Source organism: Alosa sapidissima, chromosome 3, assembly GCF_018492685.1.
Source record: "Alosa sapidissima isolate fAloSap1 chromosome 3, fAloSap1.pri, whole genome shotgun sequence".
In the NCBI taxonomy this organism is placed as follows: Eukaryota; Metazoa; Chordata; class Actinopteri; order Clupeiformes; family Clupeidae; genus Alosa; species Alosa sapidissima.
The window spans coordinates 8,933,785-8,954,331 of record NC_055959.1 but is presented as its reverse complement, the minus strand read 5'-3'; the positions used below and the strand labels follow the sequence as shown (position 1 = coordinate 8,954,331).

The following is a 20,547-nucleotide window of genomic DNA, read 5'->3' as shown; positions in this document are numbered from 1 at the left end:
GCTTGGAGGAAGGTTATTCCTTGGATGAGAGAAGCAGCCACATCTGTGAACAATTACAGTGGAGAAGGATGTTGTGATGTTCACAGATTGCTCTTGGAATTCACCAATGAAAGTGTGCAAATTGGGCGGAATGTTAACAAACTAACCAATGATGGTTACATTTAAGGAACGCACCGAAATGATTTGTGGGGCTTTGTAGTCCAGTGTAAGATATTGTCCATTGACCAATATGGCGTCTAGACGTAGCGCACTACAACTCACAGAAGTCCGGGTTTGTTGTTTGAGGAGTGTGGTAGAGAGGAAGATGAGAATTTCATCTGCAGATTGTGGTGTAGCATCAATGGTGAGATTTTTTCCCCTCCATGATCGTTACCGATATTTCGATTTGCTATGATTTTACTGCAATGTAAAATGGTTATTATGTTACGCCAAGTGTTTCAATACGGATTGCCCAATAATTGGGCTCTAAACCGTTTGTGCAATTTATCTAGAGCTAGTTTGCGATAGCAGGGTAACGTTAACGTTAGCTTTATGGCAACGTGAACTACCATTAAGACAAACTAGCAGTGTGCCATTCTTACCGATTTGTACATTGTAGTTTGTATGTAAAACAGACAGCAAAGACATCAAACATGATTGTTATACCGTAGAATGTCATCGTTATGCAAGCTTAGAAACGCATAGTGTAGTCTTGTGTGATTCAGGAAGGATTCCTGTCACGCCATAGCTGATAGTGACTTTTCATCATGTTCGTTGCGCCATCCCTTAATATCAATCAAGAGCCGTGCGGAGATAAAGGTAATACAAGTTGTTCTGTTATATGGTATTGTAGTCAACTATGGAGTTTATTTGCGCAGATGGCCGAATAGAGCATCGGCATTGTTTTTAGACCATGTAACGTCAGCCTGCTAGCTTGCTAGCTTGCCTTGGTATTTGTCAGGAACATGGCTAAGTTACACTAAGTTATTTACCCTACATTTAACGTTACTTACCCTACATTTAACTTAACTTAAACACTCGTAACTGAAGTGTCATATAACCTTGCCTCAGTCTGAAATAATATCACTTCGTATCATGCCACTATTTGATATAACGTTATTGTTTGGCAGTTTGTGTCATCTGGGATATATGTTTACTAGTTTGTTAGCCGAGGAGTCCTTGTTCTAATTAGCCTATCCAATTTTAGTGAATTGGTTAAGATTTACTGTTGTTGATTGTATTGGAACTTTAGGGATCGTTTGGTATAGCCTACTTTTTACAGTCTTTTTTTGTTAAACGCATTAGAGATGTAGGGCCTATACATGTTAGATGGATTTGCTCATGTCATGTACAGTGGTTTAGCTCGGTAAAATGTCCCATCAGACCTCTAAGTCCTCCGCCCCCTACTGAAGCGTCTCTGACGGGAATTTGGACAAAAGTAATGACGTAGAAAAAGGATTACATTTCTTCAAGTCTCATTGGTTAAAAGAAACGGCTCCCCAAATGACCTGACCCGCATGCCTTTCTGTTTACATCATTTGGAAGGACTAGTAGAAGTAGATCCTGAACAACTTCAGAAAGAAGCCATCTAATGCGTTTTGTGATATGAAGTTGTTATTTTTATATTATTGTTGGGTAATTTCGACATTTTAAGTGGAAATTTAAAAGTCTTTTACAACTTACTTGAGGCCTTTTCAAGCAGTAGTTTAAGAACATGGTGAAAAATATTCTTATTGAGTTAGTATATTGGATGCCATATGCATTTTGGCTACCATTTTGTAAAAAAGTTGTGGGTTTGGCTATGTTAGGAAAGGGTGAGATTCTTCAGTTTTATATATCTACATGATCTTGTGGTACATTTCATGCTCAAGTAGTTTCTAGGTGTAGTTAGCCGTTTCATTCTCAGTTAGTATAATATAGGGCACTAGTGATTTTGTAAGATATTATCATATACAGGCAGTAGGTTATGATTCAGGACACTGGAGTTCTTTTTGGGAAATCTCTCCGTAAAGAACAGCACAAACACCAGGTATCGTCTAAAGGAAAATGGCTGGTTATGTACAGGATCTCTCAAAGGGCTCTTTGGTCACACAGTCAATTAAAGATTTCTTGTCTTAGCAGGTGTTTGCCAAGCCCATGGTCCTCATGAGAGTCATGTATCAGCATTCCTTTGCAATTTCTTAAATACTCAAGACAGTTTATTTGGCGTAGAAAGTTTAATTACTGAGGACAAGTAATGTCAAGGATCCCATCCAAGGAGCAGAGACGTGCAGGGTTTATTTAGATTTAATAGAGTATCAGTGGGGACATTTCCATCATCCTTATATGGAGTCTTTAGTTGCTCCCTTGAAGTCTGCAACTTTACATATGGAAATGCATAACATTTCACAGTAGAGTCTTGGTTTATATACATAAATGTCACATGCATTGTTATGTACATAGAATGTTGACTGATGTACACCGACAGAAGTGTGAAGAATCAATGAAAAAGTCCTCTCGACTTGAATCTGTGAAAACTAGTTCCTGTAAAGTGTTTTCATGAATGATCATATACTGTAATGAAATGCTGTCCACGCACAGGACATAGCAGGTAGCTCTTCCATGAGTTGTGTTGTGCCACCTGCTGAGTCAGGTAAGATGCTTTTCTCTGGGCCTGTGTTGGTACGTCAGAATGTTTGCGAGTCTGTCTTCCTGACCGTCTGTTTGGGTCATTCTCCAGGCTCCCAAAGCTCAGTTTCCCGAGGCCGCTCTGGATTATGAGCTCGAGTAAGTCGACGCGCTACAATCGATTGTCTGGAGGCGCTGCAGTAGCAGCAGCAACAGCAGCTGCCACCATCGCCAACGTCAACGCCAACATTTCCTCCGCCGACAACATCAACGGGGTAAGGAGGCCAAATCGCACCCTCCCTCTTGATCTTGTTGTGGTATTACTGAGTGTTTATAGTGGCAGTAAAAACCAATGGTTTCAGCTACCCAGAGGACAAAGTGTGTGCTTTGAGTAAATTGTAAACTGCTGTGGTCAAAGGTGTCTTCCTGCGCTGATGACTCAGTGTAATGCTTTGATAGTATAGAGTGAAACTACAAAGCAGCACTCTGGGGAGACGATGAACCGCTTGCCATGAATTAAACTTAATTAGTTACCTTACCTCGTTGACTGTCCATGGAACTCAGTGAAAACTTTTCTGTTTTTATGCACAACAGAACAGAATGGAGACTACTTTTGGCCCTACGTTTTCACCCGTTGCCCCGGTTGCAAAAGGTGAGTCCCCCCCCCCCCCCTTCCGTGGTATTATACATAAACAATTCACTCATTCGCCCAGTCGGCCCATGGTTTCAAATGATTTGTGTCTGAGTCAGGATTTCCGTTGTCTGGTAATTACCGGACATTGGCCGGAAAAAAAATGAAATGTCCGACAAAATTAAATCTCTCCGGTCAAATTGTCCGATTGAAATTGGCTAATAATCCCGTCCCCTAATGCAATCTGAATTTGAGAATAAGCCTTAATATGTAAGCCTATATTATACGTCTTCTGGCTATGTTTTTAAATGAACAGGCTCTACCGTTTAAAAAGTAAGCTATTAAACAACACGCATAGCCTATGCTGCATTTCAAATAGGAAGCGCACGCTTAAAACGTCCATGTTAAACAACGAACAAATGAGTGAGGCGGTTCAAACATGGCCAGGCCCAGGCAGACTAGCCTTAAAAGTTTTTTCAGAGGCCAGACGCGATGGATGATGATAAATTGGTAACGTCAAGTGTCGGGCGTATCTGTCGGAATCAGTGACATTGGAAGTGAAGTTGCGGGGGGTGTGGCCGCTCCAAGACATTGTCATTCTCCGTGTACACTGGACATGCAAAGTGTTCTTTACCCAAAGCATACAGTAGGCCTATGCGTTCTCTGTCTATGATCTGCAGGGTTAGGGCCTCCTCGACGAGGCGATTAGGCCTACTGGTCCGCAGATAATTTCTGGCACAATTAAACGGTATCATTGAACCGCGGCCGAAAGAAAAAGAAACTAAACATTTCCCAGAATAGGAAACATTTCTTAATTTATTGTTATCAAATAAAGAGGCATAGCATTAGGGGGGGTAGTGGTGTGAGCGCTCATTCTTGTGTGTGCGCATCTGTGTAAGTTAGCCACCACTGGAGCAGCAACAAACAACGTAGCCTTTTTAAAACAACGAACGAAGCGGACTCTTGCTGTCCATGAAAAGATACTGGCTAGATCTTGTTAGGCATGTTTAAGTTAGGCTAATGATCATGTTGCATTCTATACAGCCTGATTATGTTATTCTTTAAGCTACATAGCCTGTCTCCAGTTTTCCTCAATTTGACTAATTAAGAAGGGATAATAGGATATTTGACCGGCATATCATCAAAATGTCCGGAAAACGAAACCTCTGCCGGTCACTTTGACAGGCACCATTTTTTTCTAGCGGAAACTCTGGTCTGAGTATAATTATTACTATTATACTTTCTGCTGTACTCAACAAAGACAATCTAGTGTAATTAACTGAAACTAGTTTCAAGATGAAGTGGTTTGTTATTCAGTGTTTACAGAGCTATAATAAACAGAAAATAAATCCTATTCTGATGTACCCCCTGTGAAATATTTTTTCAGGCAGCATAAAAGGGCAATAGTTTAAAATGTAATAATTAAAACATGAAAAACAACATAGGATGATTATACTAGTCAAGTACCCAGTGAACAGCAGCACTCTGGTGATTCTTGGAACAGGGCACAGCTGGTGGCGGCCATGCAGTGCCGCCTGCCCTCTCGCCCAGGTCAAGGCACAGAGCGCAGATAGCGTGGTGAGCTCAGAGCCCAGAGGACCAGAGCAGGATCAGACGCATCCTGTCCGAGAGCACTTTGCCCGGTCTGGCACGGCCGGCGGCTGCACCTGACTTTAAGAGGATGTGTGCTTGCAGACCTTTTAGGGAAGCTCTTCTCTCGGTGACACTGCCTGCCCTATGTTTTCGTTTCCTCACCCTGAAGCGATTCGGCAGAGGGTGTTAAAACATGCTGTCATCTGTGGTGCGCTTATTTTGCAGCGGAGACGTCCAACAATTACAAACAGCACCGCAGGACCCCCTCATCCTCCAGCACTTTGACGTACTCTCCCCGTGATGATGATGACATGGTAACCACCAGGCCACTGTGATGCCTTTTCATCTGTCTTTTTCTATCAGAGTATTCGTATTCTGTCCTCACCGAATTTATGCTAGCGTTACAGAATACCATTTACAATTATACAACTTTATGATTTAGAGGTTTGAAACAGTATAGTAATCTAAAATGTTTCCTTATTTAATCTGTTGCATAGTGTATGTACGGACAGCTCTCGGCTTGGCTAGCTCCTCCATAGCCGTTAGATCTGCTGAAGCATTAGGCTACTCTGATGTCTGACTGGCACACTGATCAGTGCTGCTGAGAGCTGGCTGGCTAGATAAGACCGGACCAACAGACTCTTGTTATTTGGGGACATTTCTTAAACCATCTGCAACTTTGCATCTGTCTGCCTAGTTTGTGTTTCATGTTTAATATATTACTGCAGACAAATTAATGGTTGGACGTTTCAGTGTCATACTCAATTAACTACAAAGGCCGACAATGTAGAGAGTCTATAACATACAATAAGATGCTGGATAGTTAAATGAGGGACCTTCTTGGCCCTAATTTAAATGATGGGCAAAGTCTAATAACTGTACAAAATCTTTTTTTTAGCATGAGCAAGACCGTAATCACGATGATTATAGGCCAGCTCAAAGTTCTCACACCACATAATGACTTTAGCTCAGGCATTAGACACTGCTCATTGACTGATTTTGCACTATACAGTATGTCTACTAGGGCCCTATGAAATATGTTGTGTATGTGAAAGATAATGATTCTGGGTAGTCTGTAGTGAAACCCAAGTAGTTTTGCACTGTTGAGGATGGCACTGGAGCGCGAACAGCACTTGGTGACTTTATGAACGACAGCAGTGTCAGAGCAGCATTGTTGTGTAGTAAGACAACAGAGCAGCTCTGGTGCTGTTCTTGAGTGACCGAGCTAAGCTCTGCCCCCTCCCCCCCCCCTCCAGCCCCCCATCAGCACACCGCGGCGCTCCGACTCGGCCATCTCTGTCCGCTCCCTGCACTCCGAGTCCAACATGTCCCTCCGCTCCACCTTCTCCCTCCACGAGGAAGAGGAGGACACGGTGAGTCTCTGGCCAGCCGCCCACACTCCTGTGTAGACCTGCACTGTCTCTGTCCTTTATCATTCTTTCTCTCTCTCTTTCTGTTCTTTCTTTCTTTCGGTCTCTCTCTCTCTCTTGGTTTTTCTTTCTCTCTCTCTCTCTTTCGGTCTTTATCTCTCATTATTCTACTGTCTGTCTCTAACGTAGTGTTTTTAGCTGCCTTCGGTTCTCCACTCTCTTCTTTTTCATTCTGTGTCTTTTTGTATCGTCTCTCCTCCTCTCTTCTCTAATTCATGTGTCCCCCCTCTCTCCTTCCTTCCTCCAGGAGCCTCAGGTGTTTGCGGAGCAGCCTTCAGTGAAGCTGTGCTGCCAGCTGTGTTGTAGTGTTTTCAAGGACCCCGTCATCACCACCTGTGGGGTGAGTCAACAGTCAGCTGTTCGCACTCTTTTCTCCCTCCCTCTCTATCTGTCCCCCTCTCTATCTCTCTCTCTGGTCTCTCTCTCTCCCCGGGGGAGCGGGGTGGTCTTGTGGAAGCGACGCTTGTCATGCGTCTGGGATCGGCGCCATCTATTGATTTCCTGTCAGTGCTGTGCTGGGAACGTTCGCCTCATTGACCCATTTACCGTGGCCGGTCCAACACTGCAACTGCGACTGGAAATGAGCGCTCAATAGGAGCGCCAACTCTGAAAGGTTGCCTTTGCCATTTAACTAACACTCATGTGCCTCATTTTGTCTCTCTCTCTGTTTGTCTCTGTGTGGCCACCCCAATGTGATTCTTCACGACCCCATACCCCTCTCTTCTGGACCTACAGCACACCTTTTGCAGGAGGTGTGCCTTGACTTCAGGTACAACATCATTTTTTTTTTGTCATATGTGAGTTGTTAACATTCATTCATGTGATTACATATGTTATGCATATACGCAGTAGCAGTGGCTTGGTCAGGTGAATCCAGTGAATGGTGCATTGTGTCTCAATGACAACATACACGCAGGGCTTAGTCAGAGAGGATATGCACGTTTCCTCTTTTTCTGTTTTCACAGAAGTAGCCACAGGTTCTACCTCTGCTATCTTCTCTCTTATAGCGGTCTGAGGTTTTAGTGGATGTTGTCATTTCAGAGTGTTGAAATTGCTCTCTCTCTCTCTCTCTCTCTCTCTCTCTCTCTCTCTCTCTCTCTCTCTCTCTCTCTCTCTCTCTCTCTTCAGAGAAGTGTCCTGTGGACAACTCCAAGTTGACGGTGGTGGTGAACAACATCGCCGTGGCGGAGCAGATCGGCGAGCTCTTCATCCACTGCAAGTACGGATGTCGCCCGGCGGCGTCCGGCAAGCCCGGTGCCTTTGAAGTGGACCCTCTAGGCTGTCCCTTCACCATCAAGCTCAGCACCAGGAAGTGAGTGTGCTAAAACCTTCCTGACTCAGCTGATTAGTGTGTATGTGTGTGTGCCAGCTGCTGCAGCAGTTGCAGCATATGCTGCCTCCCTTCTATCTTGGAGTTCAGAAGCTTTTAGAGTTTGTTAGTTGTAGTGAACATGTTCTGGTGAATGCATCAGCGGAATGATGGCTTTGTTTTTGTTCTGCCCCATGGTAGAGAGCATGAGGTCAGCTGCGACTATCGGCCGGTGCGTTGCCCTAACAACCCCAGCTGCCCGCCACTGCTCACCATGAACCTGGAGGCTCACCTAAAGGAATGTGAGCACATCAAGTGCCCCCACTCCAAATATGGGTAAGAGTGCTACCATAGCAACCACACTGTACATTTTTATTTTTGTCTCTGCTTCAAGTAATCGCAGGCTGCTGTAGAGTATTGTGTTAAAGCAGTTTGTTTTGTGCCAACTGCCAAGCATTGTTGGACCACACACACACACACCACAAAACACACACTTTGTAATCACACATGGTTCCACAATCATGCTTTGATTTGGCTCTTTGACACAGCAGATTCCAATCCATGAATTTAATATCCAATATGGCTAGCATAAAACATGTTTGAGTAAATAGGTGGCAGTTGCAGAGGCCAGTGGTATTGATTCAGCCTGTAAGTTGGCACAGAACTTAGAATGGAACAGAACTTTGAATAGATTTGTTTATTGGACAAATAAACTGACGGAGTTCTCATTTGTCTCCTCATAGCGGTTTATAACTTCATTAATCTGGCTGCGTCTGTGGGGTTTCATGGTGCTTTGAGTGTGCAGAGTCTGATGATGATTGATTGCAGGTCATTAAAAAGTTGGCCAGCGTAGCTGTTGATTAATAGTAGCCTCTCCCGTCTAATCACTAGCCTCTTCTCTGTGGTCCACAATCTCCATCTAGGTGCACCTTCATTGGAAACCAGGACACGTACGAGACCCACCTGGAGGTGTGCAAGTTTGAGGGCCTGAAAGAGTTCCTACAGCAGACAGACGACCGCTTCCACGAGATGCAGGTGACGCTGGCCCAGAAGGACCAGGACATCTCCTTCCTGCGCTCCATGCTGGGCAAGCTGTCTGAGAAGCTAGACCAGCTGGAGAAGAACCTGGAGCTCAAGTTTGGTGAGTGAGCTGATTAGCATTCTTCATTACATTACATTTAGCAGACCCTTTTTGACCAAAGTGACTTACATACAGTATGTCAGCTATATTACAAGCGATTACAGTGTCCCCGGAGCAACCAGAGCCTTTCATGGTTCCGGCAATGCTAGCCCAGCTCCTTAACCACTACACTACCACCACGTGGTTACTAACGTTGCCATCATTATTCTCCAGTAGACGATTAGCATTCTTCATTGCTAACTTTATACCATCATTGTTATTTAGTATATGTAGTTTCTCTTTGCCGTAGAGTTTTCCACCCCTGCTCTTGGCTCCGAAGTCATTGTGCGAAACCTGGAAGAGTAATTGAACTCTTTTTTTTTTTTTTTTTTCAAAACTGTGACCACTTCCAAACTGAGCCAAGGGTTTATTTGCTCTATTGATGCTGATAAGTCATGCTCTCTTCTGGCAGATGTTCTGGATGAGAACCAGAGTAAGCTGAGCGAGGACCTGATGGAGTTCCGCAGAGACGCCTCCATGCTCAACGTGAGTCCCAACTCTTTGCCACGCGCTGCCACTCGCCTTTATACTCACTTGGGACTCACAGCTGTGTTTTCATAATTGTTGTCCAGCTCTTCATTGATGGCAATGGGATGCATGCTGTAATTTGCGGACCTGTTTGCTAGGGTTCCTCTGGCTGATTGTTGGTTTGATTCTGCTGCTGATGTTTTTCCTTCTTTCTGTTTTGGCATATGCAGGATGAACTGTCACACATAAATGCCAGGTTGAACATGGGCATCCTAGGATGTAAGTACCATCCTCTCTCTCCACCTCACCATTGTGTATTGTCCACTCTTCTCTGAGACGAAGAGATCTTGAATGTCAATTTGCCAAATGCCATTTGTGCTTCCCTGTCCCACAGCCTATGACCCTCAGCAGATCTTCAAGTGTAAGGGCACGTTTGTGGGGCATCAGGGCCCAGTCTGGTGTCTGTGTGTCTACTCCACGGGAGACCTACTCTTCAGCGGCTCCTCCGACAAAACCATCAAGGTAAATGCTGAGTCATGTTTATTTGTATGACATAAACATGAGTTGTACCAATGTGCTTGTCCAGGCAAATCAACAAAAGTAAAAGAATGATAAAATACAACAAAAATAACGCAACAATAGAGAGGAAAAATACAATAGTCTCTGTTGATGACTTTAGCCAAGTTCCTCACAATTCTCACTGCTTCCTTCCTCCCTCTCTCCTTCTCCCCCCTGTCTCCCTCTCCTTCTCCCCCCCTCCCTCTCTCTCTCTCTCTCTCCTTCTCCCCCCTCCCTCTCTCTCTCTCTCTCTCCTTCTCCCCCCTGTCTCCCTCTGTGGTTGATGTTGTCAGGTTTGGGACACCTGCACCACATACAAGTGCCAGAAGACTCTGGAGGGTCACGATGGCATTGTGTTGGCATTGTGCATTCAGGGGTAGGTGGTGGACGAATAAACACTTTCACTGTGTAACCCCCCCCTACCCCTATCCTTGGCTGGACAATAGACCCCAGTTTTCCATGGTGCTATCTATGAGTCACACTTATCTTGTTTTCTCTCTCTCACTCTGACACAGGAACCGTCTCTACAGCGGCTCGGCAGACTGCACCATCATTGTAAGAGCAGCAGAACTCTCACTCTGTTTAACACACACACACACATGATCCTTTTTAGTAGCCATGTACTACTGTGTCACTCTCATTGGTGTTGTTCTCTCTCTCTCTCTCTCTCTCTCTCTCTCTCTCTCTCTCTCTCTCTCTCTCTCTCTCTCTCTCTCTCTCTCTCTCTCTCTCTCTCTCTCTCTCTCTCTCTCCTCTCTCTCTCTCTCTCTCTCTCTCTCTCTCTGTTAGGTTTGGGACATTCAGACGCTACAGAAAGTAAACACCATTCGGGCTCATGACAACCCTGTCTGCACGTTGGTTTCCTCGCACAACATGCTCTTCAGTGGCTCCCTCAAGGCCATTAAGGTTAGCAACAGCGCGTGCTGGCTACACCTAGGCTCAGTGCTCGGTGTGGGTCGTCATTGTTTTGGCACCGGTGATTTGGAACCCACAAAGTAATTACATTGTCTGTGCCCAAGAAGGTTGTGTTTTTATGAGGGATTGTTGCAGCAAGGAGAAGTCAGACATTTTACAGTTTCTCTGCAAGCAGGAACAGTCTACCTGGAGATTAGTGCCAGTTGAGTTCCTGTAACTAATTAGATGAAGTCACTCTAGCACAAAATTTGCTGTAGGATGATGGTGGAAATATGGCTGTAATGCTCTATGGGGGGGGAGTAGTACTTTTTCTTGTCTCTCTCTCTCTCTCTCTCTCTCTCCTCTCTCTCTCTCTCTCTCTCTCTCTCTGTGGGGTTTGAAATTTAATTTAGCGGTTGCTGAATGTTGCGCCACCTCACAGCACATGCTGTGCTCCTTGTCGCCATGGCGATGGCCAGTGGAATGGGAGGAGGGGTGCTGTCAGCGGTGATCTCATCTCAGAGGGACTTTCCTGCTCACTCCGAACTCAGTGTTGCACCACTTTCTTATCTCACTGTTGGCCTTCACTGGAAGCATATTCCACCCCCAACTCACCCGTGTGTGTGTGTGTGTGTGTGTGTGTGTGTGTGTGTGTGTGTGTGTGTGCTGAACTCAATCTGAAAGTGTTTTTCTCTCTGTTTGAGGGGTAATGTGGCCACAGGACTCAAACTGAAAGTGTCCCCACTCACACACTGACAGACTTTGAATGAATGTGTGTGACATTCAGACATGGACATCATGGGTGTGCAATATAGTTGGGACAGAACTCTGAAAGTGTTTTTCTCTCTCTCTCTCTGTCCCCCCCCCCCCTCTTTCTCTGTCCCCCTCTTTCTCTCTCTGCCCCCCCCCCCCCCCCCCCTCTCTCTCTCTCTCTCTGTGTGACTCAGGTGTGGGATATAGTGGGGACGGAGCTGAAGCTGAAGAAGGAGCTGACTGGCTTGAATCACTGGGTGAGGGCTCTGGTGGCCTCCCAGAACCATCTCTACAGCGGATCCTACCAGACCATCAAGGTCAGAACCTTAACCACACCACGCCACGCCACACCCCGTTACAGAGGCAGATGCAGAATGAATACAAATCTCTTCTGTCATGTCTGTTTGCATAGTTGGGGATCATTTCTTAAAATGGGACTATAATGGGTTGTGAGAATGGGAGCTGGTCCTGGAAAGAGAGGAGTCTCTTTCTTTCTGGGTGGTCATGAAGCGAACAGGCAGGAGAGCGAAGGGAAGGGAGTGTCCGTGGATGACTGGGGGAGGGGTGGACACAGAGGCCCCCCTCTTGTCATCTCAAGTTGTCTAATTAAGGCCCCTGGGACACGGAGACAGGAAGCAGACAGAACGCTACTGCCTCTGCCAGCATCAATACGTGTGTGTGTGTGTGTGTGTGTGTGTGTGTGTGCGCTTGCTTGCATGTGTATGTGTGTGTGTTTTAGTGAATGTGCGTGTGTGTGTGCGCTTGCTTGCATGTGTGTGTGTTTTAGTGAATGTGCGTGTGTGTATGCCAATGTGTCCGAGAGAGAGAGAGAGAGAGAGAATGGCTTTCATCTTCATTCCACTGTTGAACAGAGAAAGGGAGGGAGAGAGTGAGAGAAGGACAGGCGGACACAGTTTTTATTATCTCCTTAGCCTCCCTTACACACGCGCACACACACATTCATACTCCCGCATGTATGCACTCACATTTTCCCCTTGTACATTCCTTGGTGTGTTTTAAGGGGCGGGACATACATGTAAACTCTCTACATTCTCTCCACTGGCAGAGGAGTGCTGCACTACTGCACTGTTGCCATGGAGATGGAGTTGATGGCTTACAGCTGTGGCTCTGCAGCTCTTAGACATTTTTAGTCTCTCCTTGCACAGCTGATAAGACCACATAGCTGTGTGTGTGAGAGAGAGAGAGGGTGTGTTAGGCCCCGCTCAAGCAGAGCTCTCTTCATAATGGTTAACAAACACTGGACTGTGTTTACATTCACAGTTTACATTTTAACATCACACACTGCCGTGCCAGGCTGTGCTTATCCTGCAATACATATCTCCACCTCCCCAGTAAGAATGATGGTGCCTGTCAAAGTGGAGGCATACAGTTATGCAACGCCTGTTGCTGCCAGTTAGAGAAAGCACACTCACAAGCGGACTGTGTTGCATGGCTTTTTTTCTTTGCCTATATACAGTACCCTCCAGAATTATTGGCACCTCTGCTAAAGTTGGGGGCCTACTGGTTAGCGCTTCGGACTTGTAACCGGAGGGTTGCCGGTTCGAACACCAACCAGTAGGAACGGCTGAAGTGCCCTTGAGCAAGGCACCTAACCCCTCACTGCTCCCGAGCGCCGCTGTAGCAGTCAGCTCACTGCGCCGGGATTAGTGTGTGCTTCACCTCACTGTGTTCACTGTGTGCTGAGTGTGTTTCACTAATTCACGGATTGGGATAAATGCAAAGACCAAATTTCCCTCACGGGATCAAAAGAGTATTTATACTTATACTTACTTACTAAAGTTGACTGACTAAAAACCGGTATAAAAAAATAATCTGTTGGTGATTTATTGTAATCTCACAATGAAAAAAATTAGGAAAATCCAACCTTGAAGGGAAGCAAATTTATTTTGAGAAAAAGGAAAATCTCATAAAGAAATAAATATTTTTTAACTAAAACACGTTGCTCACAGTTAATGGCACCCCTTAAAAAATATTATAAACAAAACCTAACAGAAGCATTTTCCTATCTAATTTCAACTTATTTAGGTTAATCAGAGTGACTTTCTGTGAACTTTCAGAAGTAGTTCATGACCTTCTTTTTCACTATGGTATGAAAATAAAGTCACACAGAGGCTAAATCCTCTAGTCATTTTTCAACATCGGAAAGACAAGAGAATACACTAAATTTAAATAAAAAAGAAAGTGTGTTGACATTTGTCAGTCAGAGAATGTCTATGACAACTAGGTACTTTGAAAATGCCTATATTTACAGTTAAAACAATTATTAAAATAATATGATAGGCAAAACATTCCATAAGAACCACTGTTGGAGAGTTACAGACAAAGGTATCATCTTGGGGTCACCTAGTTCCCAAAAAAATCTTCAAAAGTGGCCTCACTGCTAATAGATTATTTAGAGGGCATGCCAGGTAAAAGCCTGTCCAGTTATTTAGTCAATGTAAACAGTAGGAGTTACTGAATGGTACAGTGACTTTGTCTGGTCTATTGTCAGATTAAAATGAAAATTGCGCTCTTTGGCTAGAAACACTTTAGGTGTGTTTGGTATACATAGAAGAATGGCTATACTGAAAAGAACCCCATGCCTAATGAGAATTATGGTGGAGGGGTTGTGCTATTGTGGGGCTGTTTTTATTCCCAAAGGCCTTGGGAACCTAATTAAGGTGCATGGTTTCATCAATACCAAGAACAACATTTTCAAAGGAAATCTGTCAATCTTTGCCAAGACACTAAAAGTTAGTCATGATTGGATCATTCATCAGGTCAATGAACCAAAACAAATGTCCAGATCAAAACAAATATGGTTTGCTGAACAGTTAGAAAACAGGTTAGAAAAACAGTGGGGTGAGTCAAAGAGGACAATGCACAAGTGTGGACCTAGGAATCTGGACGATCTGGGGAGATTTTGTAAAGACAAACGGTCTTAAATCCCTTGCTTTGTATTCTCTAACTTAATGGGGTGTCATAGGAGAATAAGACCAGAACAGAACAAGCTGTTTTATTGGCAAATGGAGGCTTAAGAAGGTATTTTTTCATTGTGAGATTACAATAAATCACCAACAGATTATGTTTTATACTGATTTTTAGTCAACTTTAGCAGAGGTGCCAATAATTCTGGAGGGTACTGTACATACATGAACATGTAAGAGGGCTAGGATTTCATATTTACTTTCATTTGAGTTTTTACAGTGTAGTTAGTATAAATATATGTATCGTGCTTTTTAGTCTTTACCATGTTTGTAGTGGCATATTGAAGCCTAGGGCGACACCTCGATGTTGACATACTGACTAGTCTTATTAACTTGGAATAAACTATCTTAGGGCAGTAAAAAGCTACTCTACTCTAGACACTGTAGACTGAGATATTACATGTAAAATACAACATGCTCTTTTATCTAAAAAAAAATAATTTAAAAAATACAATTGAACTTGCAGAACCTTTCATAATGGGAACAGGACAATACATTCCCACAACAGATTGCACAGATTGTCTACATGTTTGATGCCTCTGCTGCAGTTGTGAGTGTGCCTAACTAATCTGGCCACTGGAGCGTGCAGTCGCATGAGGCCTGTCTCAGATCTGTGTGTTCTGACACCGTGAGGTCCCCCCTCCCCCCCTTCCTGTCCATCCCCCAGATCTGGGACATTCGCTCCCTGGAGTGTGTCCACGTCCTGCAGACGTCAGGAGGCAGTGTCTACTCCATCGCCGTTACCAATCACCACATTGTGTGTGGCACCTACGAGAACCTCATCCACGTAAGGGACATTTTTGAAATTTTTATATTTTATGCAGTTATCCAGAGCGACATTTTGGAGAGCCACCCCTCGAGCAACTTGGGCTTAAGTGCCTTGCTCAGAATTCCCTAAATGTTATGCCACCAGTCATTTCTTAAAATTAAAGTTTTCATAGTCTTCTGAGGAAACATCAAATATATGTTCATGAATAAATGCATTCTTGGTCTGTATCAGATGGATTGAGAGTAATGGTTCTTCCTTGTAAACACAATTTTCTTGTTTAGAGTCCACATCCTTGGTCATAAGGCCTTATAGAACTCTAGACTCGATGAACCCTTTTAAGACCAGCAATATTGAGTTGGCCTATAATTGATCTTGCTGGACCTTTTTCTGGCAATGGATTCTTTGTTCTTTTATATACACTCTGAGCAATTTAACTAGATCGTTTGCAACTGGTGAACCTTTGCAGCACGCCTGTTTGGCTTCACTTGATTCAAACCTGTGTAGCGGCAGCCTCATTAGCCAATGACTAATATATCTAAATGCGTTGGGCCATAAGTACATTGAGCTGGACACTTGCCTAATGCTCCTGTTACATAATGTCTCTCCTCCTCTTGTTTGCTCTTTCTCTCTCTCTCTCTCTCTCCCTCTCTTCTCTTCCTCTCTCCCTCTCTCTCTCTCTCTCTCTCTCTCTCTCTCTCTCTCTCTCTCTCTCTCTCTCTCTCTCTCTCTCTCCCTTCCTTTCTTCTTTCTCTCTCTCTCTCTCTCTCTCTCTCTCTCTCTCTCTGTCTCTGTTATTGTCTAGGTATGGGACATTGAGTCCAAGGAGCAGGTGCGGACGCTGACAGGCCACGTGGGTACGGTGTACGCCCTGGCCGTCATCTCTACACCAGACCAGACCAAAGTGTTCAGTGCCTCTTACGACCGCTCCCTCAGGGTCAGTAAGCTCCGGAGCCACCTCTCTAATCATCACACACGCACACACACGCACACACACGCACGCCAGACCAGACCAAAATTTTCAGTGCCTCTTATGACCGCTCCATCAGGATCGTTGAGCTCCGGAGCCCCCCCCCTTGACCGTCACACACACACACACACACACACACACACACACACACACACACACACACACACACACACACACCAGACACACACACCAGACCAGACCAATGTGTTCAGTGTATCTTACGACCGCTCCCTCAGGGTCAGTAAGCTCCAGAGCTACCTCTCTGACCATCATGCACACACACGCAGTCTTGGCACTAGGATAGAGGCTTGCGGAGTCATTACCCCACTCATGATTGCGCTCACTGAGCGTGGTGGCCCCTAATGTCACCGCTAATGGGATCGGTCCAAGGGGCAGCTGCTAGACATGGGACTGGAAATACAAGCATAAATAGTGCACTGATACAATATGGAGGCTATAATTATTCACTGTCTGTTTTCTTTGCTGTGATTAACTTTTGTGTGTGTGTGTGTGTGTGTGTGTGTGTGTGTGTGTGTGTGTGTGTGTGTGTGTGTGTGTCTCCTGTCTGCCTGTCTGTCTGTAGGTGTGGAGCATGGACAACATGATCTGCACTCAGACACTGCTGAGGCACCAGGGCAGCGTGACTGCGTTGGCCGTGTCCAGAGGACGCCTCTTCTCAGGCGCTGTGGACAGCACGGTTAAGGTAAGACCCCAGCTCACCAGTAGGGAGCGCTACGAAGAGGTTCACGGTAGTCTATGTAAATGTGAAAACAAGACATCAGGGCAGAGAGAGAATCAAGCAGCTCTCACATGGAAGAGAGAGAAAGAGAGAGAGCAAATTCAAAGACCTTTTTTGAAAATGACCATGCCAGTTTCTCCTTTGCCTAAATGGTGGCTAGATTCGGAGTGAAATTTAGCCCTCTAGCTAACATGCCAGTGTGTCAGGTCAAAGTGAAGCCAATGGATGCATTAGATCGTCGAGTTTATACCGTGGTCTTCATCCTTGCCCTACCTGAGCTTACTACAGCCTCTGAAAGTGAATGAGGCTCAATAGCAGTCACCTGCGATTAATTTGCGATTAAATGGCGGTAATTTGTTTAAAACATTTTTTTTTTCTTTTTCAAATTAATGTTGAAGATTAATTCAGTAATTTAGACAGCACTAGTTCTAACACATATTTGTTTCAAACTTTCATTAAACCAGTAGCACAGCTCTTTAGCCAGGTAGATCAAGTGCACAGGCAGGACAGGGCAGGATTTATTTGACTTTCTGAAGCCAGAATTACAATGACACGATCAATTTAACTCTAATCTCAGGTTGAAGCCATGGGCAAGTCATGGTCAAGCCAGGTTGAACACCTCCATTCTCTTGTCTTCTCAGGTGTGGACTTGCTAAAGGAGGCCCAGATATTGCTGTATCATGAATGGTTACCAGCAGACAACGGTTCATGTATCTTCAGTCCTGAGCCGAAGTTTTCAAAGTAAACTCCAAAACACACTTTCGATGTACTCTGTTGACGTACAGTGTGATTTTACAGTGACATTTCAGAGAAGACGCAGTTTTTTTTCTGAGCAGGTTTTTAAAAAAACACAAAAAAGAACCCACACCTCCGGGATTCTTCTGATCCCGAGATGAACTTGAACCTGTGGTCCTTTTTGAATGCCAAAAGGATTTCCGTAGGCCGCAGAGGATCATGGGAAGTCTGATTTGTGTTTTTATCGTGGGTACAGCTGAAATGAAGCTGGACTGTTTGCCTTAATCGCATGTTCTGTCAGTGGGCTCTGGGATCGGACTCCACTTTGTCACCAAAACGTCTTTTTAATTAAGAATCGACGCCACACCGGAATCATGTCATGTCATAACAATTGTGTTTTTAATGCTTGTAAATAAGTCCTTGCTTTTTTTGCTCATGGAAAGAGACATGAATTTTAACCTGGACCTTAAGGAAGAGAGACAGAAAGGGTGAATGACCCTGAAAGACCAAGAAAGCATGGCTTTCAGATGAGTGCTGATCTTTGCAGTGTTCTGTACCTACTGTATGGCTGTACTTCTGTAGGTGTTGGGGGTGGGGTGGGGGATGAGGGCAGAGTCCAGTGCCTGTTCATCATTTGCGGTTGCCATGGCAGTATTCTTCTCAGCCAGCACTCTCTGAGTGGTCATCAGTGCTGTGCAGTGCAGTGCTGTGCGGTACTGCTACTGACTTGTGATGTGGGTACTGGCTGTGTGATCTGAAAAATGCAGTTTTGTTTTATTTGTTTATTTTTGATTCATGTGTGCCTGCAACCAACACACTCCCAGTTACCATTTCCCCCTTGACTGTTCCACAATTACTTACACACACACACACACACACACACAAACACGCGCTCACACACACATATACACGCCGCCCCCTCCCTTTTTGCACCAGTGCACCTAAAGACTTTTTTGCGCTTTGACACACTTGAAACACTTTGATCACTAGGGGTGGGAACCTGATGCCTCTGGAGTCAGAAGTGGACACTATTCAATTTGGCCACTCTATGACAATTCAGCTCTGGACTATATCAAAATATCAGTTGGCTTTGTTTGCTTTGATAAGTTGTAAGATAAAAAATCAAGCAGTGTAAAATGAATCACTATCAGAATCTAGAAAAGGGAAAATAATTTGTCACCCAAGTAAGGTACATCGTCTAATGAAAATGAATTGATTGAATTTAGTTATTCACAATTTTCCACATAATGTACTGTAACACTAAAGAGAGGTATTGCACCATGTGTATGGGCCAACTCTCCCTTGTGATCACTGTGTCTGGCTTTCTCCACATGCTAGTATACACCGCTAATGTCTTTTGTGTTTTAGTTCCGAGTGCCAGATAAGCATCTTAAAAGCTTGAGTGCCATTTCTGCTTCTCGGGGGAAGGCCACGCTACTGCTGCTGCTACTGCTTTCTTTGAATTCAGCCTTTAAGAACTCGTTTTTTCCCAAGTGCGTTCACTGCATAACCGCCTTTTTCATCACAATACACACACACACACACACACACGTAGATGTATATATTGATGTATATGGTATTATGCAGTATTTCCATGTCAAAGGTTCTATGGCTTTGCTCACTCTGCACCAGACCGTGTGCCCTCAGTTCTGTCATGGTTTGCCCAAACGGGCAGTGCTGCCAGGCTAGGCGCCTTTTTTTTGTTGTCCCAGAAATGCCATGTGTCTGTCCACTGTAAATCATCAGTATGCAAACCTTTAAGAAAGTTGCAGCAGTAAGGGTTTTGCGGGGGTGGGGGGGGACAACTTGTACAGCGCAGCCTGTTGTCAGAGCAGTGTGTGTGATCTCATCAAGCCTCATTGGCAGCTCTGAATTGGCGTCAGATTGCTTTTAATGTAGCGAGAGAGAACGCCACGTTCTCTGTTCAGGAGGTTTGCACTGCTGAGGCAACACGTACACGTGAGGTGGACATGGAGCACCAGGCAACCCTAGGCCTAATGGCAGGGCTGTAGCAGCGGCCTGATGCTGTGATCTATCTGGTGGTGTGGTGGAGGGTTCGATCCTCCGACCCAGGCACTTCCAGATGCCTGAGGCATGACACCAAAGTCTGGGAAGCTCTCGACCAGGCGCAGTGGGGGTTGGTTGGATAGATGGATGGGGATTGGCTTGGCGCTGGGGCAGGGTGAGCAGCACAGCCTTGTATGGGAATGTTGCAAAGTGTACTTGCTCTTGCTGTGCCAATGATGCGATCCAGCCAGGTTCCTTTCTCAGGCCTTGAGCACCACCAGCTCAGTCGGATGGCTCCAGCAGCCTCCTCAGCCCACCCCACTCAGAGGACGGATGGGTGGGGGTCAGTGTGCTGTGGAGTGGGGAGGGTGGGAGACCTGCTGGGGCTCAGGGTTGGGTTTTCTCTTCTTTAACCACCAGGAAAGAAAAAAATAAAACAAAAGCAGAACATCACTTGTGTAAAGAAATATGACAATAAAATCAAAACAAATTTGAAAATAAAATCATGCAAGCCTGATTTTACCATTAAAGCATTATACGTTTTTGAAGTGGTGACCTGTGGTTATTTTGACTGCATTTGTTTTCTAAATGGGTTTGTCTTGTCACCTCCCACTCAAGTAGAATAAAATACAACTTGGAAGCCATATAGCTTGCCATTCTGAGCAAACCAGCGCCCCCTAGTGTACCAACAAAGCATTGATTTGTATATCAAATTTAGAGAACACCATCGTAGGCACCACGCAGGAAATAGGGCAGTTACGTTGAGGCTGAGGCGTAATTTACTTGCTTAATACTGAATTAAAAACAAGCCGACAACAAGCAACTGCTGAGCTGTTAGACTTGATGGAAAAACATTACTTTTTAGAAGACCGCTTTTTATGTCTTTGTAGGGATCTTTATACTGTAAACCCCTCAAAAGCGGTAGACATCTAAAAATGTTA

General features: G+C 44.8%; 1 protein-coding gene across 3 annotated transcripts; it reads left to right on the top strand.

The window, feature by feature from the left end:
* Nucleotides 1–197: 197 nt before the first annotated feature.
* traf7 (TNF receptor-associated factor 7) lies at nucleotides 198–20,154 on the top strand. Of its 3 annotated transcripts, none has more exons than XM_042086481.1 (21): nucleotides 198–343; nucleotides 2,699–2,861; nucleotides 3,181–3,238; nucleotides 5,036–5,124; nucleotides 6,067–6,183; nucleotides 6,488–6,580; nucleotides 6,976–7,009; nucleotides 7,369–7,552; nucleotides 7,751–7,885; nucleotides 8,473–8,690; nucleotides 9,142–9,215; nucleotides 9,428–9,476; nucleotides 9,592–9,719; nucleotides 10,049–10,131; nucleotides 10,271–10,310; nucleotides 10,545–10,661; nucleotides 11,597–11,719; nucleotides 15,057–15,176; nucleotides 15,961–16,092; nucleotides 16,709–16,828; nucleotides 17,506–20,154. In XM_042086481.1, exons 2-21 carry the CDS (start codon nucleotides 2,736–2,738, stop codon nucleotides 17,518–17,520), a joined length of 2,055 nt encoding a protein of 684 aa, XP_041942415.1. In that variant the 5' UTR covers nucleotides 198–343; nucleotides 2,699–2,735; the 3' UTR covers nucleotides 17,521–20,154. The 3 variants fall into 3 exon arrangements, with proteins under 3 accessions (XP_041942415.1, XP_041942417.1, XP_041942416.1); XM_042086483.1 differs by lacking the exon at nucleotides 198–343 and adding an exon at nucleotides 376–798; XM_042086482.1 differs by lacking the exon at nucleotides 198–343 and adding an exon at nucleotides 2,588–2,611.
* Nucleotides 20,155–20,547: the final 393 nt, after the last annotated feature.